Source organism: Lemur catta, chromosome 17, assembly GCF_020740605.2.
Source record: "Lemur catta isolate mLemCat1 chromosome 17, mLemCat1.pri, whole genome shotgun sequence".
Classification (NCBI taxonomy): Eukaryota; Metazoa; Chordata; class Mammalia; order Primates; family Lemuridae; genus Lemur; species Lemur catta.
This window is the reverse complement of record NC_059144.1, coordinates 17,820,630-17,835,980: the sequence shown is the minus strand read 5'-3', so window position 1 is coordinate 17,835,980 and position 15,351 is coordinate 17,820,630. Positions and strand designations below refer to the sequence as shown.

Below are 15,351 nucleotides of genomic sequence, written 5' to 3'. Positions count from 1 at the left end.
TAGTTATTATCAAATGTCATACACCATTAAAACCATGCACCATTGAAGAGGATATTTCTGATATCTTTTTTAATATTTTAGTTTAAGCCTGTATCTTTAAAACCCTCCAGATGTACCAAATGAGCTGAAGAATAATGATTTATTCATTATTAAATAAATACATACATTAGTATTGGAAGTTTCATCATTTCTTAACTTAAAAAAAACAAAAAAGGATCCTGTGCCAAGTGTGATCTCCTCAAGTCTTGATGAAAACAGGAAATGGGGTTCAAAATATCCTTTTCCTGGTTGTAATTAAGAATCTGGTTCTCTTTATATCAATCAGAAGAGGGAATTCCATGACTCCCAGCACGGGTAACTTGAAGTTTTATACTTAGCAACATATACATAGCTAAGAGGATACAGAACATCTGGACTAAAGATGACTCATTTAGAAGGTTTTAATTCCCAATCACTGATGCCCTGAGCCCAGACATTAAGGATTCTACTTTGTTTGCCTACACTTTGAGACAATTTAAGAATCTTAGCTGCAATTTTTATGCTTCCCCACCCAGGGAGAAAAAGATTTTAACTGTCATATTTCAAGCTGCTAATTTATTCATTCATTTATTCACTGATCATTGCGCACTGAACATCTTTAACATGCCGAACACTGTTAGGGGCCGGAGGGGACACAGATAACACAGGTTCCATTATGCCCTCAAAGCTAGAAGTCTGGAGTATGAGATAAGGCATAGTAACAAATACATATTTACACAGTTAAGAGTGTTAAGATATACTGGCTTCCAAAGGGCCCAGTTAAAAACTCTGTTTACTGAAATGTTATACCATGCTGGGCAATCCTACCACATAACTGTTCCTACATGTTTCCTTTATCCATCTAGAAAATGCCGAGACCTGACCCTGAATCATCCCCTACTGTACGGAATTATCCAACAACTATGCGTGGGCTGACTCAATACAGTCAAAATGAACCCTGAACCAGCTGTAGGAGAGGCAGAACTGTGACAAATGCTCCTTAAGGCTCCAGAGCAGGACCATCTAACTCAACTCACCCCATTGGTGCTGCCCTTTCGGTTGATGTCCTGGAGAACCGCCTTGTCCAGCCCCAGCTTTAGGCTGGCCTTGTCAAACATCTCCCGCTCGTAGGAATTCCGAGTGATGAGGCGATACACCTTCACGGCTTTGCTCTGCCCTATGCGGTGACATCGGGCCTGAGCCTGGGAAGAGGAAGGTCACATACATCATGTCACCAAGCATAGGTGCAGCCCTGGGAATAGGGAAGTGCTTAAATACCATGTGCTGTGAGTGACTCAGTGATGAGTCATGGAATTGATTTCAGAATAGAATTCACCCCAAATGTCAGCTGCCACCTTTGGGATTCCTTCATTTCTTCTCCCATTGTTTACTGACTACTGCGTGTCAGGGATAAGGCAATGAGAAGAACACGGTGTCCTGCCCTCCCCAGCTGTGGTCTGCACGAAGGCACCTAGTAAGGTGGAACTCACTGCCAGGACCCTGGCCTGCCCTCTTGGGAAATGCCTCAGAGCCGGCAGCACCATTTTTTTACTTTTAGTATAGACAATTTCAAACACAGATAAAAATAGAGAAAAGCACGATGACCTCTTATGGACAATCTCATTTATTTCTACCACACCCCTACCCTCCAAGATCGTTAGGAAATAAATCCCAGGCATCATGCTGTTTTATCCTTACATACTTCAGCACATATTTCTAAAGATAAGGACTCTCGTAAAACATATCATATAACCACTGCCACACTTAAAAAATTAATTCTTAGTACCAACTATCTAGTTAGTGTTCCAATTTCCCTGCTTATCTCACTTTTTAAGTGTGCTTGTTTGGATGAGGAGCCAAATAAGGTCCACACATCACAGTCAGTTGATATGCTTCAAGTCTCTTTTAATCTATAGATACTCCCAGCCTTCAATCTCTTTTTTCAAAAGCAAATTGCTAAAGAAACCAGGTATCTGTCCTATAGTTCCCGATAGTCTGTATTTTGCCAACTGCATTCCTGCTATGTCACTGAACAGCTACCTCTATCCCCTGCATTTCCTCTAAACTAGAAGTTATATCATGAGACATGATCAGGCTAAGATTTGGTTTTTGGAAACAGTATTATTTAATAGCTAGTTTCAATTTTCATCAAGAGGTTCATGGTATATGGTTGTCTCTCTTATGAGTTGATGATTATTGCCTAGATCCATTACTTCATTAGGGGTTACAATTTCCCTCTCAATTTTTTGGCTACCCTGGTATACAGTTCACATAGAAGAGACAAATTAAATGTTTGATTCTATCTCTTTAATCAGTGTCTAAAATAACATCTTCCAAAAGTGGCCAATGAAGATTTTTATTACTATTAGTTTTTTAAGGAACACAATGAAGTCATGCATTTAAATATATTTGCTATGTTTTACTGCACTGCAGTTATTATTCTTGTTGCTGTTCAAATTTGGCTTGTGGAAGGAAGCCTCTTCAAGTTGGCTCCTGAGTTCTTTCAACATGACCCAGTCAAATATGGAAAGGAGGAAGACTAGAATAAAGTCTGTGGTATTAGAATGGATTTGGAGTATGAACTCATGGTTAGGTATGTGTATGTGCATACACACTTACATGTATATATACAGATACAGAAATAGTATGGATATATGTGTATTTAGGTCTGTATGTTGTATCAAAGACCAGCAGTCTTTTGAATGTTCCCTTGTTTTCAATATATTCCACACTCCTCTGGCATATTTCCTGCCCAGTCCTGTATTCAGCCATTTTTTTTTTCAAAGAGTCCTAGTTTATTTTAGTGGAAAATAGTTTTTATTCCCTCCAATAAGCAAGCAGAGGGGTGATTACTGACATTGGGAGGGAGGGGTAGTCACATGGTCACATCATGTGTACGAGTCCTGCAGGTACCCCTGGACACCCAGGGTTCTTCCTTGTTTTGGACAGAGGTGGCCCAGAGCAGTGAGGGATGTGGCCCTTGCTCCTTGGTGAGTTAATGGCAGAGCAGGACTGTAGCCTTGGACTCCTGCTCTTGCCCAGAGTTCAAGCAAGTGATGGGACTACTGGCTCTGCGGCCAGGCTACATAAAGGTAGCTGGTAGCCCAGTCAGTGTGGGTTGGAAGGGACTAGGCCCAGAGAAAAGGGGGTGAATCTAAGCAGGGATGCTAAGTCTACCCACCATACACTCATCTGGTGCCAGAGTCCAAGGACACGGAAGCCCCTATCCCTGCCCTTCCTATATCCTCTGCCTAACCTCATGGCTGAAAACCTCACCAGAATTCCTGTAATTTAGTGCTACGGTAGCCCAAAGACTGAGAAGCCCAGTAAGTGCTAGGACAGAAGAGAGACCACCAAGGAAAGGGAACGGGAAGGGGCCAACATAGCAGGGCCCAGAGGAGGGAAGACCCCAGGATGTGCAGGAGTTCCTTGGCCTGGGCCCAGATACTGCCTGCTACCTGGCCCTCTATTTTACAGAGGTTCTCCTTGCACTAAGCTTTGAGTTCATCTTGGTGCCCAAAATTTGCATATCCTGATTTACCAAGTTTTTCTTGGTGCAGGAGGGAAGGCAGAACTTGTTCTCCACTCTCACTTTCGCAGACTCAATAACAATGGCAGTTACTTCCCAGGAGACCCAGACCCCACTGAAGGAGCATGTAGCTGGTTGGCAGGAGCTATGTGCAAGACCACCAAGCACTGGCAGCAGCACAGACCTGAGCTTTCTGTGCACAGCAGGCCCACAAGCAGAACCGGAGCAAAGGTCTTCACAGTGTAGGAACAGCTGATTCTTCCTCACTCTGGCCGAGCCACAGAGTAAGTAGCTAAGAAACAGTCTAGCCATAGGTAGGAGTAAGGAAATGGTAGAGACAAGACAACAATCTGGATGCTCTAGGAGTGCTCACTGCTACTAGGTTGGTCATGGTTTCCAGGCCCATTCAGTGGGCAAACATAGGAGAGTGTGTGTGTGCAGTGTATGCAATCATGTGTACATATAAGACAAAATATATCATGAGGTGATACTGATATTTTTAGTTTAAATTATGACTGTGGGATTTGAACTTGATCAATCTCACGTCTGTATTTCTTTTCAACCATGTTGAAAAGCTCAATTCTCAACCACACCAATATCATTACTCATTTGATTTACCCCGTAACATTCTCAAAAAAAAACCTCAAACAAACAAAAAAAAACCCAACATTACAACTCAACCAAAACATAATTACTAAAAACAATGTTAGATTTTTGTATTTCCCCCACCACTTAGGTTTATATCCTACTAAGTATATATTTTAAATACATACTTGAAAATAGTTTTCTTTTCTGCAGTGGCAGGGTTAGCAATCCTGAAACGAATCTAGGATTGAGCAAATGAGTAAAATATACTGGGAGTTATGGGAGTAAGGGCTTTCACTGTTGGAGAAGGAAGTTATTAATACGTAAATAAAAGGAAAACTAGAATAAACTCTGAGGCATCAGAATAGATTGGAAGTATCAGTATTAACTCGTGGTTAGGTATACACACAGATATAAAGATACATATGGGTATATATGTGTATTTATGTATGCATATACACACACACACAAATGAATGCATATGGTATACACATATGCATATTTATATTCTCTGCGTATGTGAGAGGGCCTCAAAGCAAAGTTATCCTAAGAGCAATGAATACAGCTAACTCCCAGACCTTCTAGATACCATTCTCTATAAGAGAGAATCAAAGCATGTTACAGGAATGGCTAATTGTAGGTAGGGCTGGGGTAGAGAAAGTACAGGATGAGCCTGAAACATATTACTGTGCCAGATGTAAGAAAGTATTCAAACAATGACGGAGAGATATCAGAATAACGCTTGAAGCTTGAAGAGACTGCCATTGGCTAAGTCTAAGGCTACGTGAACATCAAAATATAGTAATTGATTATAGCCCACTGAATAAAAAAAGAACCCAAGAGCCCATAGTGACATAAATAAATAAACGGGAGAAAAGGGGAAAACTCTTTCTCTTAGAAGAATGCCAACCAGCAAATGTGTAGTGACAGAGTTATAAAATCACCACGTTGTAACCATCATAGTGCTGACTGATTCAGGCAAAAATAATGAATGGGAGCTAAAACAAGTGGGTAAAACTTTGATGAGGAACATGTATAGTCTCAATAAATTGCTCCAAAATTACTTATTAATTTCAAAGGGAAAAACAGCAACTCTGCAGGGGAGAAATCTGACAGACACCACCCAACTAAGTGACCAAAGTCACGATCATTGGACAAATGGATACTGTGTTATTCCTGATGTGATATATTGAAAAGGATATATCAATTCTGTGGTAGTACTCAACCTGAATCCAATCCTGAGGAAATACAGACAAACCTAAACTGAGACAATCTCTAAAACAACTAGCCAGTACTCTTCAAAAACTTAAAGATCATGAAAGAAAAAGAAACATTGAGGAACTGATCCGGATTAAAGGAGACTAAAGAGACATGACAACTAAAGGTAACAGGTGATCCTGGCTTGGATCCTGACTAGGGATATAATACTGATAAAAGATGTTGAAAGAAATGATAAAACTTGAATATTGACTGTGGATTACAGCAAGTTTTCTTATTTCCTGACTCTGAGAAATGAACTGTGGTTATACAAGACAAGGTCCTTGCACTTAGGAAATACGTATGAATCAGTATTTAGGGGATAAAGGCATGGCAGTGCCTGCAACTTACTCTGAAATGGTTCAGGCAAAAAATGATGTGTGTGTGTCTATGTACTCAGAAAGAGAGACAACAGAGAGAGTAAGAGAGGTCAAAAATGATAAAGTGAATTGGCAAAACGTGAACAGTGAATCTGGATAAAGGGTAAATTGGAGTTGCAAAATGAAATTATATCAAAATGAAAATGTATAAAAATATCAAGTATAGACCCTTAAAATAATTCCTCTCTGAGGAGGAGTTATGCCTGTTCACTTGGTACATAGCTAGATTCAATTGTTTCATTTTGCTTTAGAATTTTAGGGATTGGCTTTTCTTTTCATTAATTTAACCACACTGAAGGAAATGGAGAAGAAAATAACTAAACTAAAGTAACTTTGGAAAAGGGTATTTTGACTACATATTGTAATACTAAAGACCAAAAAACCCAGTATAGAGCAGTATTATACTCTGGTAAATTTATTTTTCACAAAATATGGGTTTGCAATTCTGGAACTACTTGATGTGTATACTAGGATCGAATAAATGAGTAAACATATTGTGTTATGATAATGAAATCCAGGCTTCACCCTGCCAAGAAAGAAGTTACAAATGAGGAAGAGAAGGCTACACCAAACCCTGTGGTGTTGAGCTGTAATCAGAAATCTCACTATGGATGAATATACACAGAATAAATACAGATGTGCAGCATGCATGCTTGTGTTAGCATGCATACATATATGTTCCCTAGTTCCATCTGCACACAGGGTCTAGAAGCAATAACTCTCCAGTAGCAGTGGACATACCTAGTAGCCAGACCTTGGTTTCCAAATGTCATTCTCAAATAAAAGGAACCAGGAATCCTTGGAGAAATGGTCAATTCTAAGGCTGTGGCAGGAAAAATGCAACATGGACTTGAACATCTTGTGGTGCCAGAAAGTAAGGAAGTGCTCAAGAAATGATGGGAGCATGTCAAAAGGACACAGAAGGCAACTTAAAGATGCTACCAATGGTCAAATCTGAACAACTTGAAAACAAATAATGAAAGTAATGGATTATAAAATAAATATCTACAAGTCCACACTGATATAAATAAATAAATGGGAGACAAAGGACAACTCTTCTTTATAGAACTCCTATTAATAAATGTAGAAGGAATGATGCGAATACCAAGTTTCCATTAGGTAAACACCATGGCAATAATTTTTGAAAGCAAGAACCACTGATGCATACTAAAATTAATGGGCAAAAGTATGATGAGAAATAGGATATTTATAAAGTCTCAAAATATCTACTCACAAGATACTTAACAATTTTTAGAGGTAAAAATAGTTATCTTACAGTGGAGAGACCTGGCAGACAGCAACTTAACCAAGTGATCAAGGTTATATCACAAGTAATAAGACATGTTAACATAATGTACCCCTGATAAAACGCACTGAGGATATAATATCACTATGATATTCTTGCCCAAAATGCATAACCTGAAATTTAATCATAAGACAACATCAGGCAAACACAAATTGAGGATCATACTACAAAACAGCTGATTAGTACCCTTCAAAAGTGTCAAGACCATAAAAGATAAGGAAAGATAAAGGAGCTGTCACAGATCAGAGGAGGCTAAGGAGTCATGACTTCTAAATAGAATGTGAGATCCTGGATTGGATCCAGGATCAGAAAAAGAATATTTGTAGGAAACCGAAAGCATATAAATAAAGTCTATAAATTAGTTATGAGTATTGTATCAATGTTAATTTCCTGGTTCCGATAATTATACTATGATTACATAAGATGTTAACATTAAGAACAGCTGGGTGAAGGGTACATTGGAACTTTGTGATTTTTACAATTTTTTAAAAGTTTATAAAATTAATTTTTTATAATGATATAAAATACTCAAAATGGTTCCAAAGTCAAATACACAAAATGGAAAAACTAGCTTCTATCCCTGTCACTTACAACCTGTTCCCTAGCTCCCTCTATAGGTAACCATTTAAAAGAAATGTGTTTTTTTGTTTGTTTTGTTTTAGTTTTATCCTTGGTGGGAGAGGGGAAGAGAAAGACATATACAAAGACACAGTCTTCATATAAATGCGAGTATACTATATAGCCTTTTTCCACCGTATTTTTTCCCCACTCGACAATATATCCAGGAGATGATTCCATAGCAACATATAGAGATATTCCTCATTTTTTTTTCCAAAGCCAAATATACTATAGTTTATCTAATCAGTCTTCTATTGCTGGATAATTGAGTGAGTTGCTTGGTCTTTAGCTATTAAAATTAGTTGCTAGGCTTTCTTTCAGTTATCTTTAGTGGTAGCAAATTTCTATTACTGGGAGAAGATTTGATGGGTAACTCTGATGATTAAAGGAAACGATCAAGGTAAATATGGTTTACGGGACCTTCAAGGCAGTAACAATATGTGGCCATTAAGTACTGACATGGGATTTTTTTTCTGGTTCACATGGAATTGAGGGTAAATTACAAGAGTGAGATGAAAAGTTCTGAGCAAAGGTCTAATGGAGGAGTGCTGCAGATACCACTAACTGCCCTTATGGCACCCACTTTCCCCTTTCTTGCCTACTACCAGAACCCTGACTCTTGTACAGGGCAGTAACGTGTACCTGAAACCACTTCTAGCCTCCCAGGGAAGGTGAGCTAATGGTCCTGAACAACAAGGTGTAGCACCATCTACTGGGGATAACTGCCAAAGTTCTGCTTTCCTGTAAAAAGCAACATGTCTGCCTTCCTTAGTTTTCCTGCCTGGGGTGAAACCAAGAGGATGGAAACCACACACATTGCAGATGGTAGAGCAGAAAGACAGAAGGTACATGGACTCTGATGATACTACGAAGCCACCTCACTAGTCCTGGACTTCCTACCTCCGAACTTCTTGTTAACTGAGACAAACAATCCCCTGTTTGGGAGAGCAGGGCCACAAGCTGCTAAATTACACCAGGATAACCATGTCCTCTCCCAAGATGACTTATCCAAACAGCAGGGTAAGTCTTGTCACATTAAGAGACTCGTGATTTTACAGTCAAATCTCAAACTACTCCTTATTTTCCTAATAGAACTCACCAAAAAAAAAAAAAAAAAAAGTGAAGTAGAGAAAGAAACATTCAGAACTAGCACAGGAACTGAGATTAAGTCCAAAGGAGGTGCATCAGCAAAGGTATACGTGGAAACCTCTGGAGTAAAACACAACTGGGCAGTGGCGCTACAACCCACAGAAAAACTATAGAGCCCTAATGCTCTCCTGCATGATTTGCAGGCTCCTAGATTGTTCTTTACTTTTTAATACATTAGAGGTGAACAAAGGCCAAAGAGAAACGAGTAATGATGTTTAGACCAAAAAAAAAAAAAAAATCTCAAAAAACAGGTACAGATCCCAGTGTACCTGCAAAGGCAAGAAAGGCAGCATGGCTTAGTTGCCCAGTGACAGACTTCAAACTCATTCTGGCCTTCAATATACTATTGTTAGTCCCAAGTCCAGAACTTGGCAAAACTTTATACTACACATCTTATAGTCACATAAAAATTAAATGCGTGGTACAAAAACCCAAACACAAGGTTGCTTCCTCTTTTGACCCCTATACTACTTTTCCAAATCATTAGCTCTATTATATTTAAAAAAGTATATTTTCTTTAACATTTTAAATTACTTGTTCTTTAATGGAAATCTGAATAATAAGTGAAGTTAAAGAAAAATCTATAGTCTCACCCAAACTCAACTGCTTTTAGTATTTTCTACACACAAGCACTTTTTCAATCCCAGGGATTTTACATTTCTCCTAGCATGCTCAAAGTCTGCATCTGCAGGCTGCCTGTCATGAAGAGGAACCTGGGCTGTCTATGTAGTATGAACCAGGGAGCACTAGCAAACTGCCCTTCTTCACTAATCTTCTTGTAGGCCTATGGTTCAATCGGTAATTTTCAGCTCCAGATTTATACCTTGGGGTAAAGTATCACCCTCTCTTAAAAAAGAAACATCTTTGGGAAATAGCACACACATCTTCCCATTGCACTCTGCTTCTACTGTGTGATTCCGTTTATCAGGCCAAACCAAAGTGTGGAGTTCTTTTGTTACCCAGTGCCTAGCATGGTGCCTAGGGCTCAGATAAACCAGTCAAGAGATGGCTGAGAACAGGAAGGAGAGATGAATTCGTAGCAGGGGAAAGGGGTGCTTTGGGGCAGCAGAAAGAAGGGAGCTGAAAAGAGAGGACACTGAAATGAGAGGCAGGTAAGTACCCAAAAGTACTCTATTTGGGACTGGTGCTATAAAATAAATAAATACCTGTCCCATCCTGCACTTCAGGTGTGTCACCTACACTTGTTCCCACTCTACATGGTCATACTCTTCATTGTGTCTGGAACATTCTTCCTTCTTATGTCATAATTTAAGATATTCTTCATCATTTAGGCTCAAAAGTCATCTTAAAGAAGCCTTCCTATACCACTCTACCTAAATCAGGGCACCCAACTCCCAGCATTCTTATCTCCTTATTCTATTTTATTTTCTTTGTAGTAAGTATTGCTAATTATCTTACTTAATTTTCTTCATTTATTGTCTGCCAACTCCACTAAAATGAAAGCTCCATGAGAGTAGAAACTGTTGGTCTAGCTCACTGGTAGGTCTCCAGGACTTTAAAAAATGCCTGTCATATCCTAGTGTTTAACAAATATGCATTAAATAGATGGACTACACAACAGAGCATTTGTGCATACAATGACAAATTCTTATTTTCTTAAAGCAAAGAAAAGCAAACCCAACAGATGTAATCCTCCAAGCTCCAGGCATATTAGGGGGTGCTAGCAATACGGTGGCAGCAGAGGAAGCAGTATGTGGTCCAGTTCCTCTCCTTCCCGGAGCAGCGTCGCAGCCTCTTGGGGTCGGCTCCCGGTGACTGTGAAAGGGGCTCTGACTCCTTAGGCTACACTCCCTCCTCCCTTCCAAAATCCTGCAGACAGGCAACAGCTGCGTTACCCTTTGACTGTGCTCTCAGCCAGGACATCTGCTCCCATGCTTCCTACATTCTGCCTTCAGGGACCTTAGCAACAGGAAGGACCTGGAACTGTGCAGCCCTACCACTGCTACCTTGAACTCTGCTCAACCCTAAGGAACTCTTGACTCCAGGCGCAAAAAGCTCTGAGAACAGGAAGCAGAGATATCATGAAGCAATGGAAGAGGAAGGTGCTTGCGGTCTTGACGGGGGGCATGACACCATGCTATTCCCAAGAGGCCTGCCTCTGCCCTCAGGGCTAGCAGCAATATTGGCTTCCTCCTAATAAGAAGAAAGAAGTGAAGCCAGTTTTTCATTACTCTTTTTCCTTCTCAGGCTATTGTCATCACCCTTTGCCATTTCTTTAACCTCAGATATTACAGGAAACCCAGACAACACCTGCTGCTGCTGAAGTGATTCAGGACTGAATCACAGCTTGTATCTTCTAAATGAAGGTGAGAAAAGATACCCTTGAATTTTTTTACAGATGTGGATGCTAATACAAACACATTCAAGGTTTGAGAGAGGATGGGGCATTCACCTGCCATTTCTAGATAAGATCTCTCCATTAGGGGGGGCCTAAAAATTGGTTTCCATTTGATAGTCCAGATAAAGTGACAGTATCGTTACAATCCTTATTCCTAAGAAGTACTCAGTTCCTATCCTGGATCCTAATAAATCTGTGCCTTCATTTTTCTGGAAAGGAGAAGGAGGAGGATGTTGGAAGGAAAACGTGATGGTCTTAAGGGTCCCAGTCTCCAGACTCTCTCTGGAATAAATATTTTATATCTAAAGTCCTTGGGTGCAAGGGCAAACACCAAGGGGAGTGGGAGTGTGTGTGCGCAGTCCCCAGCCCTCTTGCTCTCTTTCCCATCATGCCAAGCAAGCAAGAACCTTGCTCCATCTCTGCAGGAGACTCGGAACTTGGACCTTCCTCTATCATATCTTCTTTACCACCAATCCCACTCTCCAATAACCTGTCCTAATATTACTGCATATGTCCCAATTATTTCATTTCTACCCAGTTTGGTTAGACATTTTTAAAAATGAAGGATAATTCCCTCTGACTTATGTTAACTCCCTCATTCACTAAGTTTTTGCTACATTCTCTGTATGAGCTCCCACCTTAGATCATCTATAGTGCTGCTCTTGTTTCTTCATTCAGGCTGAGCATTAGAGGAAGTTCAGAAACTGACTCAGCACACTAAAAAAATCCGCACTATCCAATTTCAGTTTGGACTTCACTGTTATTTCTTAATTCACTTCTTACCAGTTCCCCAGCAGTGGACATTAAAAACAGCTATTCCAAAGCCTCTCCCTTCTCCCAGACCCTAACTCTGGACAGCTCCACCCACCTTCTCTGGTTGCTACACATACAAATCAGTCACCTCAGATGACTCTCCCTTCTCCATTAGGTTTGAACATCCTCTCGCTTTTTCCATTTCTTGGCATTGCACCTGTTAAACTGGTAATGTTTAGATTTCACCCAGGTGAAGTATGGTGATTCCAAAATCTCTACTTCTGGCTGTGACCTGCTTTCAAACACCAGCCACATGCTTCCGATTTCCCTCCTGGATGTCCCTCCAGCTAACATGGTCTCAAATTGGCCATTCAACTTTGGGCTTCTGTGCCATCACTCTCCCAGGTACCATGCTTCACAGTCAGGTGAGCACCACAAAGCAGCAGGGAATTTTACAGTTGTCAAGGACTTAAGAAAGCATCTGTTTGGGGATTGGCAAATATTTGTAAAGGGCCTGATAGTAAATGTTTTAGGTTTTGTTGGCTCTGAGATCTCTGTTGCAACTATGCAAGTCTGCCATTGCAACACGAAAGCAACCACAGGTAAACACATATACAAATGGGTATGGCTGCATTCCAGTCAAATTGTTTTAAAAATCAGGCAGCAGCTGAAAAGGCAAGTTTCCCACCCTCTAACCTATACCATTACCCTAATTAGGTTCTTGGTATTGAGCTGATCAAATATTAGTTTTTGCTTATTATTATTTTAGTGTTGAGTATATGTTACTCCTTTAACACTTGGTTATTTATTGTATCTAGCAACTCTCTTTTGATCCAAACATCTCTTCATCAGTAGAAAGAACTGATGGTGAGCTATTTATTAGCACTGGTTTTCTTTGAAGGTAGATGTTGACCATAGTTTGCTTTATAATGATTTACCATGATGTTTTTCCTGAGTTTTAGCTAACTGTCACCAATTTAATAATTTAAAGCACTGGTTTTCAACTCATAGACTGCTTTATTCAAACAACAGTTTGTTTGGAAACTCATTAAGTGAAAAAGACAAAGTAGAATGACTCTATGGCAGTGGGTGCTTAGGGAAGAAGCCCAGATAACATCAGCTTAGCTCCCTCTTCCCTGCAGACCTTCCCTTGCTGTATCCTCTAGAGCAGCCTCCTCCCCAACCTTTTTGGCACCAGGGACTGGTTTCATGGAAGATAATTTTTCCACAGACAAAGGTGGAGAGGGTGGTTTGGGGATCATTCAAGTGCATTGCATTTATTGTGCAGTCAAACCTCTCTGCTAATGATAATCTGTATTTGCAGCTGCTCCCCAGCACTAGCATCACCACCTCAGCTCCACCTCAGATCATCAGGCATTAGCTTCGCATAAGGAGCACACAACCTAGATCTGTTGCATGTGCAGTTTTCAGCAGGGTTCCCACTTCTATGAGAATCTAATGCTGCTGCTGATCTGACAGGAGGCGGAGCTTATGCAGTGATGTGAGTGATGGGGAGCAGCTATAAATACAGATGAAGCTTTGCTTGGTCTCCCACTGCTCACCTCCTGCTGTGTGGCCTGGTTCCTAACAGGCCACGGTCCAGTACTGGTCTGCAGCCCAGAGGTTGGGGATCGAGGCTCTAGAGTACCTCTTAAATCTTGCAAAACAGTGGCCTCCAAACTTCTTTTGATCAATCACCAGTATTATGAAAAAGGTTTTGAGCCACCCACCTATCCTTCCCACAACATGCTCACAACTCTAGTGTTAGTAAATATCCCAAAATATATACAATATACACTTAGGATGAAGTTGATCATTAATGATAATGGATATAAATCTATATTCTATTATATATAGTCTTCTAGATAAGTTAGAATCTTTTTGGCTGACTTACTGTCCAATCTAGTTAGAATGCCATTGTTTTTACATTGAAACAGGGTTAATGAAGAACTCTAAACTAGACTCTGCCATTTTCTTGTTGTTTGTTTATACTTGCTTTTAAAAAATGTATTAACTCCAGTCTTTGAAGTAATCTTTTTAAAGCCACCGGTTATTTTGTTTGGTTAAAACTAGAAAACAGAATCCACAAAGCCACTTAACTGGACACATATACACTCTAACATTCTGCATTATATGGCAAGCATATGAACTAGTGAGGGTGCCCATCACCCCTGCCATACCATGGAACTTTCCCACTCCTTTGGGTTAACTCATTTACTGTACATATGACATATATGACATAGGACCATCTAACAAGAAAACCGAGTGAAAATGCCAGAATCAATCTATGCATCAAGAATTAGAGAATTAGTGAGGCTTAGTATCTTTCTTTGTATCTGATAATAAACAGTAGTTCTATTCTATACTTGGAGGCTACCACTGTGAAGCATCATTTGATTTAAAGCAAAAGGAAAGAACCACTCTCTGATTGGTGGGAAGGGTCGACATTTACTTTTCATTTGGTTTCACTCCCCTGACCAAAGCCCTAAGCCTGTCATCTAGCTGACACCATAGCATGGAGCATGGCAGACACTCTATAGCCACGCCAGGCCCTGTAGTGATATTCCGGGATGCAGGGGCAGCTAAGGTAAAGAGCAATCATCCTAATGGTTACCTGCAAGTCATTTTGTGGGTTCCAGTCAGAATCAAATATGATGCAGGTATCAGCAGCTGTGAGATTGATCCCCAGGCCTCCCGCTCTGGTGCACAGAAGAAAGACAAAGCGGTCTGAGTCTGGCTTACAGAACCGGTCGATGGCTGCCTGGCGCAGGTTTCCCCGTACTCGCCCATCAATTCGCTCATAGGTGTATCTGAGGGGACCCAAATGAACGAAAGCCCAGGCGTTAATCATGACTTCAATGGAGAACAGCAAACAATGCAGGAAGCTGTTGACCGACAGCCTTACACCCCTCACTTCTACATTTGGTCCAAATGACAGTCTAGAAGGAACCCGCCCCCTACATATGTAACAGGGTAGACACTTAAAACTGCACTGCAACATGTCTCCCATCTCAGAACAAAAAACAAAACAAAACAAAAAAACCAGCTGCAAACTAAGAAGGACTAGAAGAATTACAAACATAAAATATTGATCCCCACTGCCCAGGCTACTTATTCTCAAGTAATTCCCAGTTTATACTTGCACTAAATCTAATCATAAGACCAGGAAAAACAAATAAAAGCCATAAACATCTACTTTGCGTAGTGCTCATAACAAGAACTCGGAGTTAACACCTGTCTCCAGCTGCTTTGGGGTAAACTGGAAATGGTAGAAGACTCAATTGTGAGGCTGTCCTTTTATGCCTAGGCAGGTCATTTCTAGCCTAACAAGCTCCTCAAAGCTTTAGAGGTACACAGCAAAACCTCCAAGTTTATAGCTGAAACCAAGGTCTCCTGG

General features: G+C 40.4%; 1 protein-coding gene across 6 annotated transcripts in view; it reads right to left on the bottom strand.

The window, feature by feature from the left end:
- Positions 1–15,351, bottom strand: part of CHD6 (chromodomain helicase DNA binding protein 6) — a 139,128-nt gene that overhangs the window by 51,133 nt on the left and 72,644 nt on the right. For all 6 annotated transcript variants that reach the window (XM_045529296.1, XM_045529295.1, XM_045529298.1 and 3 more), the window contains 2 exons: positions 14,569–14,764; positions 1,056–1,220 (listed from right to left, as the gene is read on the bottom strand). In XM_045529296.1, the coding sequence (XP_045385252.1) occupies positions 1,056–1,220; positions 14,569–14,764 (361 nt within the window). The remainder of the gene's footprint in view (positions 1–1,055; positions 1,221–14,568; positions 14,765–15,351) is intronic.